At 50.1% G+C, this 16,312-nt stretch overlaps 6 protein-coding genes across 6 annotated transcripts; 3 read left to right on the plus strand and 3 right to left on the minus strand.

Moving 5' to 3' along the window:
* Positions 1-295: 295 nt before the first annotated feature.
* Positions 296-2,745, plus strand: BO83DRAFT_340479 (acetyltransferase SAS4-like domain-containing protein). The gene is made up of 2 exons (XM_025528586.1): positions 296-1,090; positions 1,154-2,745. The coding sequence occupies exons 1-2, from the start codon at positions 301-303 to the stop codon at positions 2,272-2,274; spliced, it is 1,911 nt and encodes a 636-aa protein (XP_025386571.1). The 5' UTR covers positions 296-300; the 3' UTR covers positions 2,275-2,745.
* Positions 2,746-2,910: 165 nt separating this feature from the next.
* BO83DRAFT_60176 (neutral amino acid permease) lies at positions 2,911-4,785 on the minus strand. The gene is made up of 8 exons (XM_025537468.1): positions 4,484-4,785; positions 4,344-4,430; positions 3,958-4,289; positions 3,768-3,908; positions 3,502-3,716; positions 3,256-3,453; positions 3,048-3,191; positions 2,911-3,000 (listed from the first exon to the last, which is right to left on the minus strand). Exons 1-8 carry the CDS (start codon positions 4,672-4,674, stop codon positions 2,917-2,919), a joined length of 1,392 nt encoding a protein of 463 aa, XP_025386572.1. The 5' UTR covers positions 4,675-4,785; the 3' UTR covers positions 2,911-2,916.
* A 2,746-nt stretch (positions 4,786-7,531) lies between these two features.
* On the plus strand, positions 7,532-9,043 carry BO83DRAFT_409165 (putative MFS transporter; the record flags this gene model as incomplete). The annotated part of the gene is made up of 5 exons (XM_025534114.1): positions 7,532-7,685; positions 7,740-8,375; positions 8,423-8,659; positions 8,739-8,822; positions 8,874-9,043. 5 exons carry the CDS (start codon positions 7,532-7,534, stop codon positions 9,041-9,043), a joined length of 1,281 nt encoding a protein of 426 aa, XP_025386573.1.
* Positions 9,044-9,775: 732 nt separating this feature from the next.
* On the minus strand, positions 9,776-10,424 carry BO83DRAFT_389998 (uncharacterized protein; the record flags this gene model as incomplete). The annotated part of the gene is made up of 2 exons (XM_025532833.1): positions 9,776-10,339; positions 10,392-10,424. 2 exons carry the CDS (start codon positions 10,422-10,424, stop codon positions 9,776-9,778), a joined length of 597 nt encoding a protein of 198 aa, XP_025386574.1.
* A 775-nt stretch (positions 10,425-11,199) lies between these two features.
* On the minus strand, positions 11,200-12,595 carry BO83DRAFT_379523 (HVSL domain-containing protein). Its single transcript, XM_025531524.1, has 3 exons — positions 12,274-12,595; positions 11,938-12,163; positions 11,200-11,857 (listed from the first exon to the last, which is right to left on the minus strand). Exons 1-3 carry the CDS (start codon positions 12,521-12,523, stop codon positions 11,422-11,424), a joined length of 912 nt encoding a protein of 303 aa, XP_025386575.1. The 5' UTR covers positions 12,524-12,595; the 3' UTR covers positions 11,200-11,421.
* Positions 12,596-14,399: 1,804 nt separating this feature from the next.
* BO83DRAFT_379525 (uncharacterized protein) lies at positions 14,400-15,813 on the plus strand. Its single transcript, XM_025531525.1, has 3 exons — positions 14,400-14,510; positions 14,600-15,299; positions 15,355-15,813. The coding sequence occupies exons 2-3, from the start codon at positions 14,664-14,666 to the stop codon at positions 15,472-15,474; spliced, it is 756 nt and encodes a 251-aa protein (XP_025386576.1). The 5' UTR covers positions 14,400-14,510; positions 14,600-14,663; the 3' UTR covers positions 15,475-15,813.
* The last annotated feature ends 499 nt before the right edge of the window (positions 15,814-16,312 follow it).

Genomic DNA, 16,312 nt, shown 5'->3' on the forward strand with positions numbered 1-16,312 from the left:
GTATGTATGCTAGTTCAAGTGAGGTATCGTTGTGACAGGTATCATACACCATAACGGTAACACAGGTTCTGTCAGGTACTGAGACATACCTCCTGCGGTATCCGTAAAGATACAACTTTCAACTCCTCCCCAATCCGGAATAACATCCAGGCCTGCAGCTGCGATTCTCGAGTTGCTTCATCCTACCAACTTCAATCCTCCGAATCGCCCCCGCCTGGCCCTGACATGCCGTGCACGCATCCCTCCTGACCTATTTCCCCCCACGTCTCAATTCCTCTCTCCCCCCCTCGATCCTCCCGAATGACCTCCACCACCCTGATGCCTGTCCGTGTCTCCCTGCGACGAGATCCTCCCCATCACGGCCATTCCCCCGACCAGCCGGACTCCGAACCACCAGCAAAGCGAGCTCGTCTCCAGACTCAATCGTCATCGCGTCGTCGCAAGAGCTCTCCCGATCTGCTGGACACCACCACGACGGAGAACTCATCCTCCTCGGCTGCCACACCCTACAAACTCTCGTCTCATCATCCCCTGCGCCGGCGGACCTCGACGCGCCGCCCGCTGGCCAGCAATAATCCCACCTCGTCGTCACCGGCCACTCCGCGACCGAATCCCCGTCCGAATCCCCGTCGCATACTCCGCAATGATTCCACCCCCACGATCACATCATATTTCCTTCCTGTCGGTCGCGAATCGCCAGATCCATTAGATACCATTTCCCCCTCCGCGACGGCCAACTCGTCGGTCTCGCGGAGGGTCGCCCCGGCGGGGACACCCTCCGCCGTCACCACCGCCGCCTCCTCTTCCGCCCGTCGCCCGCGCCGCTCAACTGCCGCCGCTGACCCCGAGCCTGAGGCAGCTGCAACGCCTATACAGCAGCCTACATCGGCCTCGATAGCATCTAACCTCTCTCAACCTGCCCCGGATGCGACCCCGCAGCAGCCGACAGTGCCGACCGAGCAGCCCTCCACCGGGCGCGAGCAACGGCGCTCTCTCCGCTCTCACGATGGTGGCTCCCGCGCGCGCAGCGAGCTGGCGCTCTACTTTCCCAACTACGAGGAGCTCCTCAGTATGGAGCCGCCAAAGACCGGTAAGTCTGCAGAAGAACATGCTTGATTAATAAAATGTTCGGCTGACAAATTGGCCTGCACAGAGTTTCTCGCGGGAAATACCACCATCAAACTCCTCGACGACCTCCACGAACCGCTCATACCATCCTCCGACCCCATTTCTGATACCGATACACCCTTTGGAAACCCTCTCGTGAACCTCCACAACTGCGAAACAATCACCCTTCCCGATTCTTCTACCTCCCCACGCATACCTCCCACCGCCGAAGATTCTCCCACAACCTCTCCCGACCCTCTCAGCGAAGAAACCTACTTCCGCCCGCACCGGCGCAATGAGCGACAAGAAAAGCAACTGCGCAACATCGAGCGCGACCGCGCCCAGCACGAAAAGCAAAACTTAGACCGTCTCCTGGATGACCTCCAAGGCCACGACTGGCTGCGCGTCATGGGAATCACCGGACTGATCAGCGACCCGGAGCGCAAACACTTCGAGTCCAAACGCACCTACTTCATCCGGGAGATCTCCGCCGTCCTGCAGAAGTTCAAAATCTGGAGGGAAGAAGAAAAGCGCCGCAAGTCAGAAAAGGACAAACCGGCCGAGGAAGAGCCCGTCCCACCCACCACCGCTAGCAGTAGCAAAAAGGACCACTCTCCAGAGACAACAGCCACATCCACCAACGGCGACCCAGAAGACGGCACCACCCCGTTATCCGACGCTCAAAGCTGCGGTGGAGATCCCCCAGACCCCAACGACGTCGACGCCTGGGCAGCAAGACAACTACATCAGGAAGCAAGATCCGCCACTACAACAACCACGGCAAACACCACAAACCCTACAGCCACAAGTACCTCAACGGGCAAGAAACTAACCAAACCCTCATCCTCCACCAAACACAAAGCCACCGCCTCCAACATAGCCCATCCTCCCCCTCCTCCACCACCACCACCACCAGCAGAAATATTACCCCCCGAACCCACCAGACCCTTCACCTCCTTCTACTCGAAACCCCATCTCCGCGAACTAGCCCTCGCTGGACCAGCCCGGAAAGGTCGAACCCGCTTAGCCTTCGGACAACCTATTCCCGAGATTGAAGAGCGCGAGTTCGAGCTCCCTGCGGAGATTCTCACGCCCGAGGCGATCGATTCGTGTCGACGGAAGAGGCGAAGGATGAAGAGGGCGAGTGGACGCGGGGAGACGGGGTAGATCACATGATTGCATTCAAATACTGGTGTTCTGTTTCCCTTCTTTCTGCCTTTGAAGAGAAAATTTACTGGAGTGAGTGGGTTTTTTTTGGTTTGGGTTGCTTCGGTATGGTACACTATGGATGGCGTTGAAGAGTGCTTTGTTCCATTCTTTTGCTTCTCTTTTCATTTCTCATTTCTTTTTCTTTTCTACTTCTTTATACTTTTATTTACTTTACTTTATCTATTGTGGTTTCTTAGTTTTGTCGGTGGACGGTTTACATATACCATTTTATTCATCCATTCCTATCATTACATCTCTTCCTGTTTCTAAGAGTTAATTTCCCTGAAACTTTGTCCTCTTTCAAGTCGGATACATGGTCTGCTGTGTCATATCTGCGGCATTTAGTACTTTGCTTTGACGCATGGTGGGACTGGAGTTACATTCATGGTCACGACACTGGAGTCGGTTGGCGTTAATCTCATGATTGTCATGCTTTTCTCGTTATCGATCATGCGCATAATGTATTTACAAGTTTATATACAAGGCTCCATCTTGTTCATACCAGGACATCATAACGATCGTAACCAAGGTCGACCTTCAAACGCCAGATTCCCGAATCTATCGCGAGCAAACAGACAATTGACATAGCCTCATCACACATTAGACAGTACTCATGCAGGTGAAACTGGCATGGTGGGGATCGTCGTGGATGGCCTTTCCGGAGACATAGAGCCCAAGACCGCACTGTATATGTGAGTAGACTAGTTTGAATCAGTGGGGTATACACGTACCAGACAACATCCAACTGCCAGAGCAAGCAAGTTGACAGCAGAAAGGGCAAATTTCTTCGGAGACGAGAACCATCGGCCATAGTTCATGTAGAACCAGAAGATCGCGCTCAGGCCGAAAGTGAACCAACTGGCGAAGAGCGCAGTCTACATATTGTTAGACCGTCCTTGAATTGTACAAGTGCGACTGGGACCAGGGTGTAGGACATACAACCAAGCTCAGCAACTTATTAAACACTGGAATTGCTTCCGCAATGATCCAGGCGAGCACCCACAGGGTTAGGACAATTGCGGTCCAAGAGCCCACGGCAGTCCAGGTGCGCTTGTGCATGTGGTCAGTGCCACGGAAGATACGCACATAGACGGACTTGGCAGACACATGTCCGTTGATAACGCCGGCGATGATGATCTGTATGGCTGTCAGAAACCAGCACTGCTATACGGAGTTGCAACATACTGTCGGAAGCGCAATGCCATAAGCGACTTTGGACACAACCGGGCTGGCGGATCCCAGTGCGGGAGAAGTAACTGTGGATCCCCCATAGCAGTATATCACGACGGCTGCAACGAGATAGAGGGTCATATCGACGCTCTGCAACAGCATCAAGGCTTTGGGATAGTCGGCTGGATTTTTCAATTCCGCTGCAAGACTGAAGAATGCAGCATGTCCAGCTATAACACGATTAGCTTGATAATTAAGCGACTCAGGAAGGGGATACTCACAAAATGCAAAGACGATATTGGCCACCGCGGTGAAGCCGTGGATTAGGTCGGTTCTGACCGTTGCTTCAATTACCTTTCCAGGGTGTGAGATACCCACCCCGATCATTGTAATGAACACGGATGACAAGATGCTAATGAAGGCTGGCTATAGTCAGCATCACTCTTCACGAGACAATTTTAGATTGCTTACAAATTAACGAGAGCCAGGACATCTTTTCCAGAGTGCGCGGCAACGAGCACGCGAAAGAGACAACCAGGCCCACCACTCCAAAGACGATGGAGCACGTGCCATGGTCAGTCAAGGCATTCATGGCAATCGTGAAGGTTAGCAGGTGGCTGGCCATGATGAAGATGAGGAAGATGATCTGGGCAAATCCCAACAGCTCACGGCCAAAGCGGCCAGCAAGCACCTCACCCGCATCAGCCATGTTACAAACGTGCGGATACCTCCACTTGAACTGGCCGATCACATAGCCCGTATAGGTGGCCAGGCCACCCAGGCAGACCAGGATAATCACCGAGCTGGAGGTGGTGATGTCAGTGACAGATACCTCACAGGAGGTCGCATGCACCTACGGGACTAAACCCAAGCCGGCAACGGCAGCAGGCAAGGACAGCACCCCCAGGGAGACTGTTTCAGCCACCATGAGCAGGCCGCATTGCCTAAATAGACGTCAGGAAGAATGTTGAGATATGTATCACAATGGCTTGCATACCACCACTTGAGGACCTTGTACTTGACCTCCGCAAACTCTTCATTCCCAAAGGCATCTTGTGTCTGCTGAAGAGCGAGGTCTTTGTTCTCTCCGACTTCGAGAGAGCTCTGTTCAGTCGACACTTCCTTCTCTTCCCACAGCTCCTGGTCGGCCACCGTGGGGGGTGCCGGATAGATCTCTGAAGATCTCATGATGACGGCGTTACTGCTCGAGCAGAGTACAGAACGAAGTGCTCGAGTTGTAGCACTTGAGCCCGTGCAATGGAGAAAGAGACAGGCTCCCTGTTGACTTCAGCCTGCTCGTTATAACTATGAGGAAGGAGAGGAGCTGCGGGACGAGGAAGAGAGAGGAAACAAAGTGATTGCCTGGAGGAGCCGAGTTAAAGGCACATTGCAAAGAAATTGCGTTATTGCCATGGAGCCGCACGACCTTCCGAACAGCCAGCCTCGTTGGGGAGGGGGTTGTTCAGGATGTCGCATGCATGCGGTGGAGACACTCGAAGACGTAACCCAGACTTGCACTTGCCGTGAACCACGGCTTTCCCGATTCTGCAGGAATCCGATCCACCATGATTTGACAGTGAAACTTCCGCGGGTATCAATCTATCCCTTCCTTGAGGTCATCCAGAACCGAGCTGCAAGTTCAAGTGTCACAATGCCGGGCAACACCGGCAGGAGAACATCAGGCACTGCCTTGATTAAGCATGATTGTGGCATTGCTCGTGATGAGAGTGATACATGGCAGTGTAATTTTTGCATTGGAAAGGGATTCCTCAGTCGATTCCAGGAATGCCCAGCCTTTCCACTTCCTGTTTGAGGGCTGCCTGTGTAACCCTGCCGGTCCCAGGCTTACTTCTGGTTGGCCCGTCACCCTCTTTGAAGATCCAACGTTACACTGGCTTACCGGACGGATGCGACGGGCTGCTCATCCACTTTACTACTTACTACTTATATACTTGTTCATACTCGCCATTGTTTCTGGATTGGGATATCTTGCTATGATTAATTTAGTCAATGTTGGCTACTTAAGCTTCAAAGGAGCTCAAGAACGGTCTCAACATGACATAAACCCTCTCAACAAGACGAGGCATTTTACACCCCCGAATCCATCTCAGGTCGCCATTGCATACCGCTCGTCATCAGTAATGTGCCCAGAGAATCCGGATAAAGGCGGAATGGAATCACGCTTTCTTAATCAATTGGTCATGGAAACTCATATCCTCAGTTTCTCTTACATGTACAATTCCTGCTTTGCGGGGAATATAACTCACCCCACAAGTATTATCCCTCATGGCTGGGGTAAAATTGATTTACTAGTAGTCCAGGAATTTACCAGAATTGGCTTCCTTGTGTCCAATGGGCGTCGACCATCCCCTGATCTGGAAAAGTTCGTGGATGCAGGGACCACACGGCATAAGTACCATCCCCGCCTCTAAGCGTTACCCCGTATTCGTCAAAAACATCCGGGGTAGCTCTGTTAGAAATCCGGCTAGCTGCGGACAAGAACTCTTGACATTGCGGGGTTTGTATACACTAGTATTATTATTGAAAGGCTGCTGTAGATTGGCTCATGTATGTGTGTTATTGCAAAAAGGACGAGGTGGATGGTAGGCAGGAGCAAAAGTATCAAACAGCATACTCCCTTGTTGTGATGTACCTATTGAGAGTGAGATAGACGACCGACCCGAAGACGTTGATTTTTGTAGGTGTGCTATTGTACCGGGACCCTACTACTAGTAGTACTTGTTTCAATTGATGAAGAATGATATTGCATAGGCTAGGCCCGTTGAAGGGTGACTTCCCGTTTCAGCAATATGTTTTCCGACTATTCAAGTAGTCTCTGGGACCTATGTCCCCTCATACCTCTTTGTGACAATCTCAACCCTTTCTCTTCATCATCCTCATGCTTGGGGTGCCATGCAGCTCTTAGAAGGTTCAGATAAGACCCCATGGAACAGGGCTACCTTCCAATTGAACCATCACAACAAATTCATCCGTCCAAACCGCTCTCCACCGCTCTTCTCTACCATTGAAACCAGCTCGCAACCCGACTGCAGCTTCATAGGCCCTCAAATGAGCATTCATTCTCCCCCAAGGCCATTTTCAATACTTCTCTGCAGGAACATGAAACAGCCAGCCATTATCTCGGAACGACCCGGATTGCGAACTACTGTCCAGACTGCATCTACGGCATACGTATCTGGCACGAGAGACCGAACAATGGAAACAACAATTTTCTCGTCCACAATATCGCTAAGATAAACTCGGTTCTTCGCTGCCATACAGAGTGTTTTGCATCAGTCAGCCTGGGTTTGGTAGGACTTATTCCTACAAGCCACTCCTACCCTTCCCCAAAGAGATGAGAATGACTTATCATTCAACGATGATGTGATATGACTACAGAATAGCAGTGTATCTCCACTCTTCAGTGTTGAGCTACATCCACGACTACGCTTGGGTTACATGTTATCAACTTGAGCGACAGATAGCTATTTGATAGCAATCATTAGAGATCAACAGTTCAGTATGAAGCGTTTCCACGCTCCCTCGGCCCGAGTCCCCGATAAACAACTCAACACCAGGAAGGTCCATCCAGGCGCTAATCGTCCAGCAGTATGGATACCATGAGTAAGCAGCTGGCAGACCTTCCCAAAACGGCAAAACAAGACGCCATTTGCCCGCTCGTCCACCTGACTCGGCTCTCGCCAGTCTCATTGCAGCTTTGACTCTGGTCTGCACGATGTGAGTCCCAAGCACAATCTGGAGTGGTGGGCTAGACCCCAAGATCCACATGTGTTCCTCACCGACAGATAGAGAGGCAAGCTGCCACACCTCGCTTGAACTTCGGGTTTACCCCACCATCAAGCATCTCGTCAACTGGGGTCGGTTTATTAGGTAGCCGCGATTACCTGCTATAGAGCTAAGCGACAGTGGAGCTAGTTGCTGATGCCAAGGATTACGGTCTCTTTCTCTCGTATATAAGTAACTGGCTACTCCAGTGCGCGGCTGTCCTTCTCAATGCGACTTATCAATCCAGTCAATCAACAATATGGGCGACCACAGAGAAGCTGGGCATGGCAACTACGCTCAGGGTGAAACCGCTCCGGCTGATGAGTCTACGTTCCTCCTTCCCAAGGATGTCGGAGATGTCAAAAGCAAGATTCTCAGTACCAACTTTGCCGCATTGATGGCCGGGCTGAACGGTACATTGCCCCGCCCCCTGTAACTCGCTTGCGATAGCAAACCGAAGCTGACAGTCAAATGGGTCAACCATAAAGATGCTGCATTGGGCCCTCTGATCCCGTACATACAACCGACTTATGATGTTGGTCTTTTGCAGGTGTCCATCATCTACCTAGTCAACTTTGTGGGTTGGGTTGTCGCCTCATTCGCCAATATTCATGTCTGTTCTCATATAGGAACGGGCGGTACACTGGTCCTGGGCGCAACCATTCAGTGTCTCGGCTATGCCTTGATGTTCTGGAGTCCGCCTTTCCCCCTTTTCGTGGCAGCATTCTTCTTCACTGGTTGCGGCGTAGCTTTCCAAGATGCCCAGATGAACATGTTCACTATAACTGTGAAGGACGCCCATCGGTGGCTGGGCGTTTTGCATGCTGTGTATGGCGTCGGAACCATCCTCGCTCCATTGATCGCCAATACGATTGCCTCAAGAATGCCAGTCTGGCACCATTACTACCTTGTGACCATGTTGCTCGGCGTACTAAACATCACATCTCTGGTCTGGACCTTCAGAAAAGGGCTCTTCCGTCCGAATGTGAGCAATGCGAAGGAGACGGCCGGCAAGGAGCTTCGAGAAACAGTGTCAAACAAGACTGTGTGGATATTCAACGGCTTCTTCTTTTTGTACGTTGGCGCGGAGGTGACTGCTGGAGGTACGTTCTTCTGTGACTGGAGGCAGCTCCTTGCTGACGTGTTTCAGGTTGGCTTGTGCAGTTCCTTGTTTCGGTGAGAAATGGCGACCCTACCAAAGTAGGATATATTGCGTCCGGCTTCTGGACCGGCTTTACCTTGGGCCGTGTTGCTTTAGCGGATATCACGCATCGCTTGGGTGAACGGCGCATGGTATTCGTTTATACCGCGTTGGCTGTGGCAATGCAGCTTTTGTTCTGGCTAGTCCCAGACATCACTATCAATGCAGTCACAGTGTGTTTCTTGGGTGAGTATGCTCCATCCCAGCGCGTTTGCGAGATACAAGGTACGCCACTGTTAAGAACACCTCTAATAGTTGGTACCAGGTTTCTTTATCGGTCCTTTCTACCCAGTTGGACTCTATGTTCTCACCAAGGTCATCCCAAAAGAACTTCACGTAGGAGCAATGGGTAAGTAGCTAGCATTTGAATGTGGATTTGCTCATGCTGATCATCAAACAGGATTCACTGCCAGTCTTGGACAGGCAGGGTCCGCTGCATTCCCTTTCCTAACGGGAGCGGTGGCCTCCCAGGCCGGCGTCCAGGTTTTGCAGCCCATCATGCTGGGGCTGCTCATTGGGATTGCCTTTTTCTGGTGCTTGGTCCCTAGACAGAGGCCAATCACGCTTTGAGTAGATGTAGAAAGGCCATAGTGGCGCTACATTTGAGATGCAGCGCTATACCTACGCATGGGCAGTTTTGCTATGTTGATAGATAACATTTCGATCCTAGGACCGATGAGATTTGATGAAGATATGCTGCTTCCATGAACATCACGAGTATCATGCTCTCAAGGAAGTCGAGAAGCATTTTCACTTCGAAGCTGATCGTTCAAGCCCCATCTCTAGGCGCGCGTCTGGACCGCCACATAGATGGCAAGTCGCACACCCATTAACAGGGTGTTTGAACCGTCAATGCATATAATGATGTGTCATTATTGGTTCTTGTTTCATCACAGACAGCACTGGTCAATAAGATAATTAGCAACGGAACTTATAATATGATTCAAGTCCAACAAGCAGCAATGACAAGTAAGCTCAGAGAGAAGATTTAAGTCGACATAGCCTTACACATCCGCAGATGGTATGGCGCTCCGACTAAGGATGACTGATACGATGTTTTCATCATGTGGGAAGCAGAATAGCAAGGAAGCAAACAAACAGTGTAAAGTAGACTTACCATGTCAGAAAGATCGGGCTGGTGTGCATGCGAAGCACCTTGGGTCTCGAACACGAATGTCGATACTGTCTCCTGCAGGGCGCAGAACCCAGAGCGGCTAAACGCAGCACATATACCTAGGCAGGCAGGCAGGCAGGCAGACAGGTAAGCATGAGGCAATCACATGAAAACCAATCTGATCAACCTCAATCATCATACGAAACGATCCTCCTGCCCGTAAACTGCGGCACAGGCCTAGAAGCCGCCTTCGAAGTCGGATTCGAAGCAGAAGCAGAAGCACACCCATCCCCATCCCCATAATCCATCTTCACATCCACATCTCCTTTCCCTTCTGCCCGAGACTTGCTCGCTTGTTCTGTACCAGCTGCATTTGATTTTGCGTTCGCATCCGCATCTGCAGCTACGGCACGCTCCGCAGCAGCAGCAGCAGCATCCGCCTCCTCCTCCTCACGCAACTCCTTCTCCCTCCTCAACGCATGGATCTCACTATGTCTGAATATGCGGATTTGTTCGTCCGTGAGGGTGCGTTTCACGCCGTCGGGGTAGTAGCCTAGGTCTTCTTCTTCTTCTTCTTCTTCGTAGTAATAGTATTCATACTGTTCTTCTTCCAAGGTGTATTGTGCTTCGTGGTTGTATGAGGGGTATTCTTCGGGCTGGTTGGTATTCGTCACTTGTTGTGTTTGTAGCTGTGGTGTTTGGGCGATGACGCTCCCCGGGAAGTGTTTTGCTTGGAAAGCGTGGAGGTCTTCCTGTGGAGGTTAGGTATTTGCACATTTGGTTCTTCTGGGGAGGATAACGTACGATGGTAATAGGTGGTGGGGTGATGAGGGACATTTTGGAGGGTGTGGGATGAATCTTTTGTTGATTAAGGGGCGGGGGGGAGAAGGATTGAAGATGAATTTGAGGATGTAAGAAGATAGCTAGCTAGCTAGGTAAGCTAAGCTACGCGTGTGTTGGTGGTGGGTGGGTTAGCGGTTTGTGACGTTGCCTTGGCGGGATGTATTGTATTGTATGGTACGGATGAATATTACGGGTGGTTATGCTGGTGTGTTCATAATCTACACAGGATGAAATTTACTGGGGAAATAAGCTAAAAGTATATGAGACTATTGTTGGTTCAGTGAATACTTTGTTTTTCTTAGTTACTATGTTTGATGGTTGAAAGGTCTGGTGATTGTATTGAGCACTTGGAGAGGGTGGATTTCATTCGGGTATTGTCGTTGATGGAATATATTTAATCTCTTATGACTAACGGTAGTAGTACTGTTAGTAGTAGTAGCTTGGTCGACATACAGACAGATAGACAGACCATTAAGTACTACTAGCTGTTTCAGGGTATGGTGTCTGGTCGATGCCCGTGTGGATATTTAGTAGCTTGAGGTGCTCAATCCAAGGTTATGCTGTTGTTGATCTGGGTAAAGTATATGAGTTCGGTGAGGTAGAGAGTTGGAACAACAATCCACTACGACGGCATAGGCTACAATATTGGTCATGGGATGCAGTTAGTACAATCTAGTATGTGAGAAAGTTATGCACTTCTAGTAGTTACTAGTATATCTGTCATGAGAAATCTAGTAGTATGGGAATAGCCGAGGCATATTCGAGTTACACTGTGCACAGTTGACCGGTGTTGGTAGTTTAGTACTCAGTTTCTACTACTTCGATATCTTATGAACCTGGAAGCTAGTATAACCAGTAACCAATTCGGTCCCTGATATACTATGAGTATCGCTGGAAGAGTCAGCGTTAATAACAACTTACCTATCAACCACAGTATTTAGCAAAACCTTCCATCTATGTGCACTTCTATGTCTATATAACTGTCATCGCTCTACTGCAGCGGTATACTAGAAACATGATTCCCAATCTTCACCTTGACACAATCAAACCGCACCTTCAACTCACGTGCCCTACGCAAATCCACACCTCCGATCAGCTCCCTCTCTGCAGACAATAGACCCGTCAAGCTCCATGCCAACGAGATATGGAAGCAGTGAGAGTAATCAGCCCCAGACTGGCCAGACTGGCAAGACTCGCTCGACACCCGTGGCAGCGTCGTACCACCACCATTTGACTTCCACTCAGCCGCCACATCCTGCGACGACTCGTATAGCGGAGGCTGTTCAAACCGCGCCAGGGCTCGATTAGACAACCGAAGAAGACGATTCAAATTATCTTCCTCTGGCTTTTCCGCACGTAAGACATAGAACCACCGCGTCTTCTCGTAATTTGAGACACAGTCGAGGCTATTTGTCGAGACGTGGAACCTTGCACAATTTGTCAGCATGATGAATTGATCGATCACGAAGATAATAGTCCCAAGAAAATAAGCAAGTCAGCTACTTACGTTGGAATCTGCGACTCTTTCAGCTGAGACTGAAACATGTCCAAGAATGACTGTCGCTGTTCTGTCCGTAGCACGACCGGTCTAGACAGACTAATGTGGAGGGGCAGTTGTGCGCCAAGATCACTATGTAGTAGGCTGTGGAGCTGAATCGTGCTTCCATCGAGCATATCCTTGATCTGCGCTATGACATCGCTAAGAATAGAAAGCTCATCTTTGGATGGATACCCTGTAGATTGGTCATATGGGTGTTATTTCCGTTCTCGAGAACCAAATTACTGCCAGAGGATGCTGGTGGTGGTGGTGGTGGTGGTGGGGATGATGATGGATGACACATACACTCCAAGTAGATGTGGGTCGGCCAGTTCCCTTCAACATGGGGAATGACCCTTTTTCGGCCTCCGTGGAGACTGGGGTCGTCGGTCACGCTGACACGAGTGCTGGAGGCATAGAGATCGTGAAATGCGGCTGGTAAGGGTGGGAGTGAGGAAGATGGATTGTTGGCGGCTTGACGGGGCCTTTTTGCTGGGGGCTGAGGGGGCTCGTTCTCTGCTTCGGATTCAGATTCAGAATATTGCACCAAAGCCATTACAGGGTCAGGGACATTGGCTGGAAGTGGTCATCCAGGATGAAATTGGTGGCCGCAGTTGGAGTAGTAAATTGTTGTTCCATCGGGTCGGCATGGTGGAGCCGGGCTGTCCGTATTGAAACTCTGCTTTTTTACGGGTAGGGCTGCCAAGACTCGCCAGTTGGAGCTGGAAGAGGTTCTAGATTGGAGTGGACTTTTTACAGATGAACAGAACACATCATGGTTTTGATTTTGTGAGAAGAATGATCTGTTATGAGATGACTTTTTTTTTTTTCTCGATTACTGTTATGGTGGCTCCAAATGTATACTCTGTACGTTGGAGCGTCCGTCTTACTGTCTCAGCAGAGGTCAACAAGGATCGGAGCACAAGGGATCACAAAGTGAGCAAGGACAATAGTGAGATACTTCATCGATTCTTTGTTGGTTAGCATTAATTATTGCCCAGAAAACTCCGTAGCAGCAGGGGTATGGGCACATATTGGATGGATTACGTCGAAGCTTGTTCGCATTATCCATGTCACCTCGCAAGGGTTGGGGCCCCTATCCATGGATGGACCTCAGCCCCCCCTGACAGGGAGAGAAAGTAGACCGAATGTACCTGGCAATATGCGTCCATTACACTTGGCTCGTTTCTAATTATAAGCCTGCAATACTTCTAGTCCCTGAGGGTTCGTAGGACCAATCTAGACCCTGTGTAACACATTCTCCATGGCACTGGGTCGCCCATGCAGACCGTCGCAGACTGACATGCGATGCGGACCATCAAATTACTTTGTGCGTGGATGAGTGTGTAACAAGCACCTCGTAGAAGCGCCTGTCAGAAGCATGCAGATGTTAATACAGGCGCGTGCTTTTTAGTCACAAACCAAAACTTGTTTCAAGACTAGCAAAGCTAGATCCAGCCCGCCGTTGGCGCTATCGTGGTCACTAAAGATAAGCTTAAAGACGGAGCTGAAGCTCACTCAGCATAGTGGGTATTATTCCGTAGGTCACTAGTTAACTTGATAAACCCGTTAAGATACTCAACCTGTTTCTTTCAAATGATGTAAAATTGAATGTCAGAAGGAATTCGCAGGATGTCGTCGCAGTCAGTTGGGGTTGGGAAGTCGGGTGGTTATGATGTCAAGACTCCAATTGCAGAGGAAGTTGGTGCAAATGATTTAGTCAGCCGGTGGATGGTGGCCCTGGGCATCCACAGCTGACGACGACACGACAATCATGACGGTGAGAATTGCCACTGCGACTCCACTAGAATCCCTCAGGGACCTTCTAGAGGTTCCATGGTGATTTACTAATATCAGCCTGGGCCATCCTGACTGGTTCTTCAAGTCTAGAACCGGGAGGGGCGGAGGGGGAAGTGCCCTGGGGCCCGAGCCTTCCGCGCACCTACAGAATGAGGGCATTCAGTGCAAAGTACTAACTAAGACTCGACAACAGGAGATGTTGACCAGGTATTTTCATCATCGAAGAAGACATCCGATGCAACCGAACCGGTCTAGTCTTGACCATACGTACTCATCTGTAGTAGACTCTAGCCTTATCGATAAGGCGTGTAATAGTACAAACCCACCCCCGGATCGCGTGGAAGCAAAAGTGAGCAAATGGAAAAGCAATGCGGCGCTACTCGTCACGTCACGGTCCACCGGTTCGGCTTTGCACTTGCATGACCAGCGATGACCAGAGCCTAAATAATCATGATGAATTATGACTCTCCCCTCTGCTCTTCTCGCCTCTTTTACTCTCCGTCTTGTCCTCTTTCTCTCATCCTCTTCATACTTCTTCCAACTACTCCCATCTAACAACCACTACCTTGCAAACCAACTTATACTACTTACTCTCATACTTCCAAACCTACTCTGCCACACTCATAACCACACAGACCGCAGCTTCAACGTTACTCCCCAACTCTATAATCAATACCCGACTTCACCGCTGCTAAGCCCCACCACTCTTTTGAGTTACGGGCTGCAGACGCAGGCAGTCACTAGTAGGCAATACTATTAAACGCCTACATACATTTATAGGGCATCCCGCTGTCCCTATATATACCTAACTCTCATCCTCCAACTTTGATAGGCATCCTCATCCCTCCATTTCTCTCCTCCCTTCGTATTTTTACTTCCTCCGGCGTCCAGTTACTATGGCGTCCGCCGTTCTCCCAGCCTGTGCGACCCCATACCGGGCCTCTTACTCCCATCGGTATCCTTCCAACCTGATGGACATGGGCGTTGAAATGGATTCGTATGGATCCTACCAACGTTTCCACTCTCCCTCTCCCAGTCGGCGGTCCTTGAACCGTCAGCGCTCTACGTCTTTCCCCTCGGTCTACTATTCGGGCTCTCCAGAGCATCATCCTGTCGAGCCTCGACGGAAGAAGGAGAGTAGTTCTCGGCGCCGTCGTCATGGCAGCCCGTCGAACCCTCAGCCGGCCAGATACTCGAGGAACTCGATGCTGGTCAATCCAGACGTTATTGATCGTCTGGACAGTGCGAGTCTCTGCCAGTACCATCACGAGGGGCCCTACGATGCTGTCTATGCGGAGAGGAACTACCACACCAAGCAGAGCCCCGTCGAGGCAGTCAAAGATTCAACTGCCGAGACCTTGAAGGCGACTCCGAAAGATAAAATTAGGGACTGCATCGATAGTCACCGTCCTCTGGACGGAGTGGCTTATTATCCTCCAGGTCACACAGACATGGAGGGCCGCACCTACGAATACGAGGAGGGGCCGAACATGATGAACGACTATGGAAACTTTATGCGTTGTCCCGGTCAAGTAAGTTCCTGATTTGCTGTGCATTGTTTTGCAACAGGCTCTAACATCCTTCTAGAAATTCACCGATGAGGATTTCAAAAAGGACCCCTTTTACAATGCACCCCACCCCAAGCCATTCGCCTCGCTCCGGAAAGCGCTCAGTATCCGTCGTCGCAAGCGCAGCGGAACTTCTTAATCCAGTTCATTTGGACTTTTTGTATACGGCCGCACTACAACATGCATTTGCGGTTGGTTCGTCTATAAGACCGCAGTCTCTTTGAGAGAGCTGCGAGAGTTGGTGTTGGGTTTTGATGATTTTGAAGCGTTATTTTTCTATATGTATTTTACCATGATTCCCCTGCTACACCGGTCATGACCTCGGTGATTACGGTATGACATGATGTGTCACGCTCGGAGTTGAAGCCTGGAGTATCACGGTGGGAGGCGTTCATGGTTGCCACAACCCCTTTGATGGGTTTGACTTGGGAATATCCATGGTTGTTCTTACTTCTGCTGTCTGACAGTCAAACTTGACGATTCACAATCTGCCACTGCTCATTAAAACTGTAGAGTGCATACAGCGTAATTATCTGTCCACCATACGGAGCCGCGTTAGCGTAACAATTCATCCAGTGTGTTGTATTGCACACTACTAAATATACTACTCATACTCCTATCTGTAACAAGTAATCTGCGAGACATGCATCTGACATGTCCTAGAGCCTGCGGAACCTGTATGACTTCACGTCAAAGCGCATGGCATAGTTACTCGACCTACTAGTAATTATCCCTTATCAGTCTGTATATTTACTCAGCGAAATAAGAAAAATAACCAAATCGATAAGTGATTTCAATCTAGCAGCTACTAATAGCTTGAGCAGCGTGGCATCATCATGTACCGTGACCGTTATAGCACTCCAAGTCGCTCCTGACGCCCCTTAATCTTACCAACACGGCCATGCGACAGCATGATCTTGATCTCGTTATCCCAACCCGTCAGCTGATGCAAGGACATTAACGTTGCGAGTTGCGAT

This window comes from Aspergillus eucalypticola, assembly GCF_003184535.1.
Source record: "Aspergillus eucalypticola CBS 122712 chromosome Unknown BO83scaffold_17, whole genome shotgun sequence".
Lineage (NCBI taxonomy): Eukaryota > Fungi > Ascomycota > Eurotiomycetes > Eurotiales > Aspergillaceae > Aspergillus > Aspergillus eucalypticola.

Bases quoted from the DNA above. Each gene is read 5' to 3' on its own strand.
- BO83DRAFT_340479 (XM_025528586.1), top strand. From the start codon at position 301: ATGACCTCCACCACCCTGATGCCTGTCCGTGTCTCCCTGCGACGAGAT. The intron at 1,091-1,153 runs GTAAGTCTGCAG...TGGCCTGCACAG, and splicing joins TATGGAGCCGCCAAAGACCG to AGTTTCTCGCGGGAAATACC.
- BO83DRAFT_60176 (XM_025537468.1), bottom strand. From the start codon at position 4,674: ATGAGATCTTCAGAGATCTATCCGGCACCCCCCACGGTGGCCGACCAG. The intron at 4,431-4,483 runs GTATGCAAGCCA...ACGTCTATTTAG, and splicing joins TACAAGGTCCTCAAGTGGTG to GCAATGCGGCCTGCTCATGG. The intron at 3,454-3,501 runs GTATGTTGCAAC...ACAGCCATACAG, and splicing joins ATGGCATTGCGCTTCCGACA to ATCATCATCGCCGGCGTTAT.
- BO83DRAFT_379523 (XM_025531524.1), bottom strand. From the start codon at position 12,523: ATGGCTTTGGTGCAATATTCTGAATCTGAATCCGAAGCAGAGAACGAG. The intron at 12,164-12,273 runs GTATGTGTCATC...ACCAATCTACAG, and splicing joins GACCCACATCTACTTGGAGT to GGTATCCATCCAAAGATGAG. The intron at 11,858-11,937 runs GTAAGTAGCTGA...AAATTGTGCAAG, and splicing joins AAAGAGTCGCAGATTCCAAC to GTTCCACGTCTCGACAAATA.
- BO83DRAFT_379525 (XM_025531525.1), top strand. From the start codon at position 14,664: ATGGCGTCCGCCGTTCTCCCAGCCTGTGCGACCCCATACCGGGCCTCT. The intron at 15,300-15,354 runs GTAAGTTCCTGA...ACATCCTTCTAG, and splicing joins TTATGCGTTGTCCCGGTCAA to AAATTCACCGATGAGGATTT.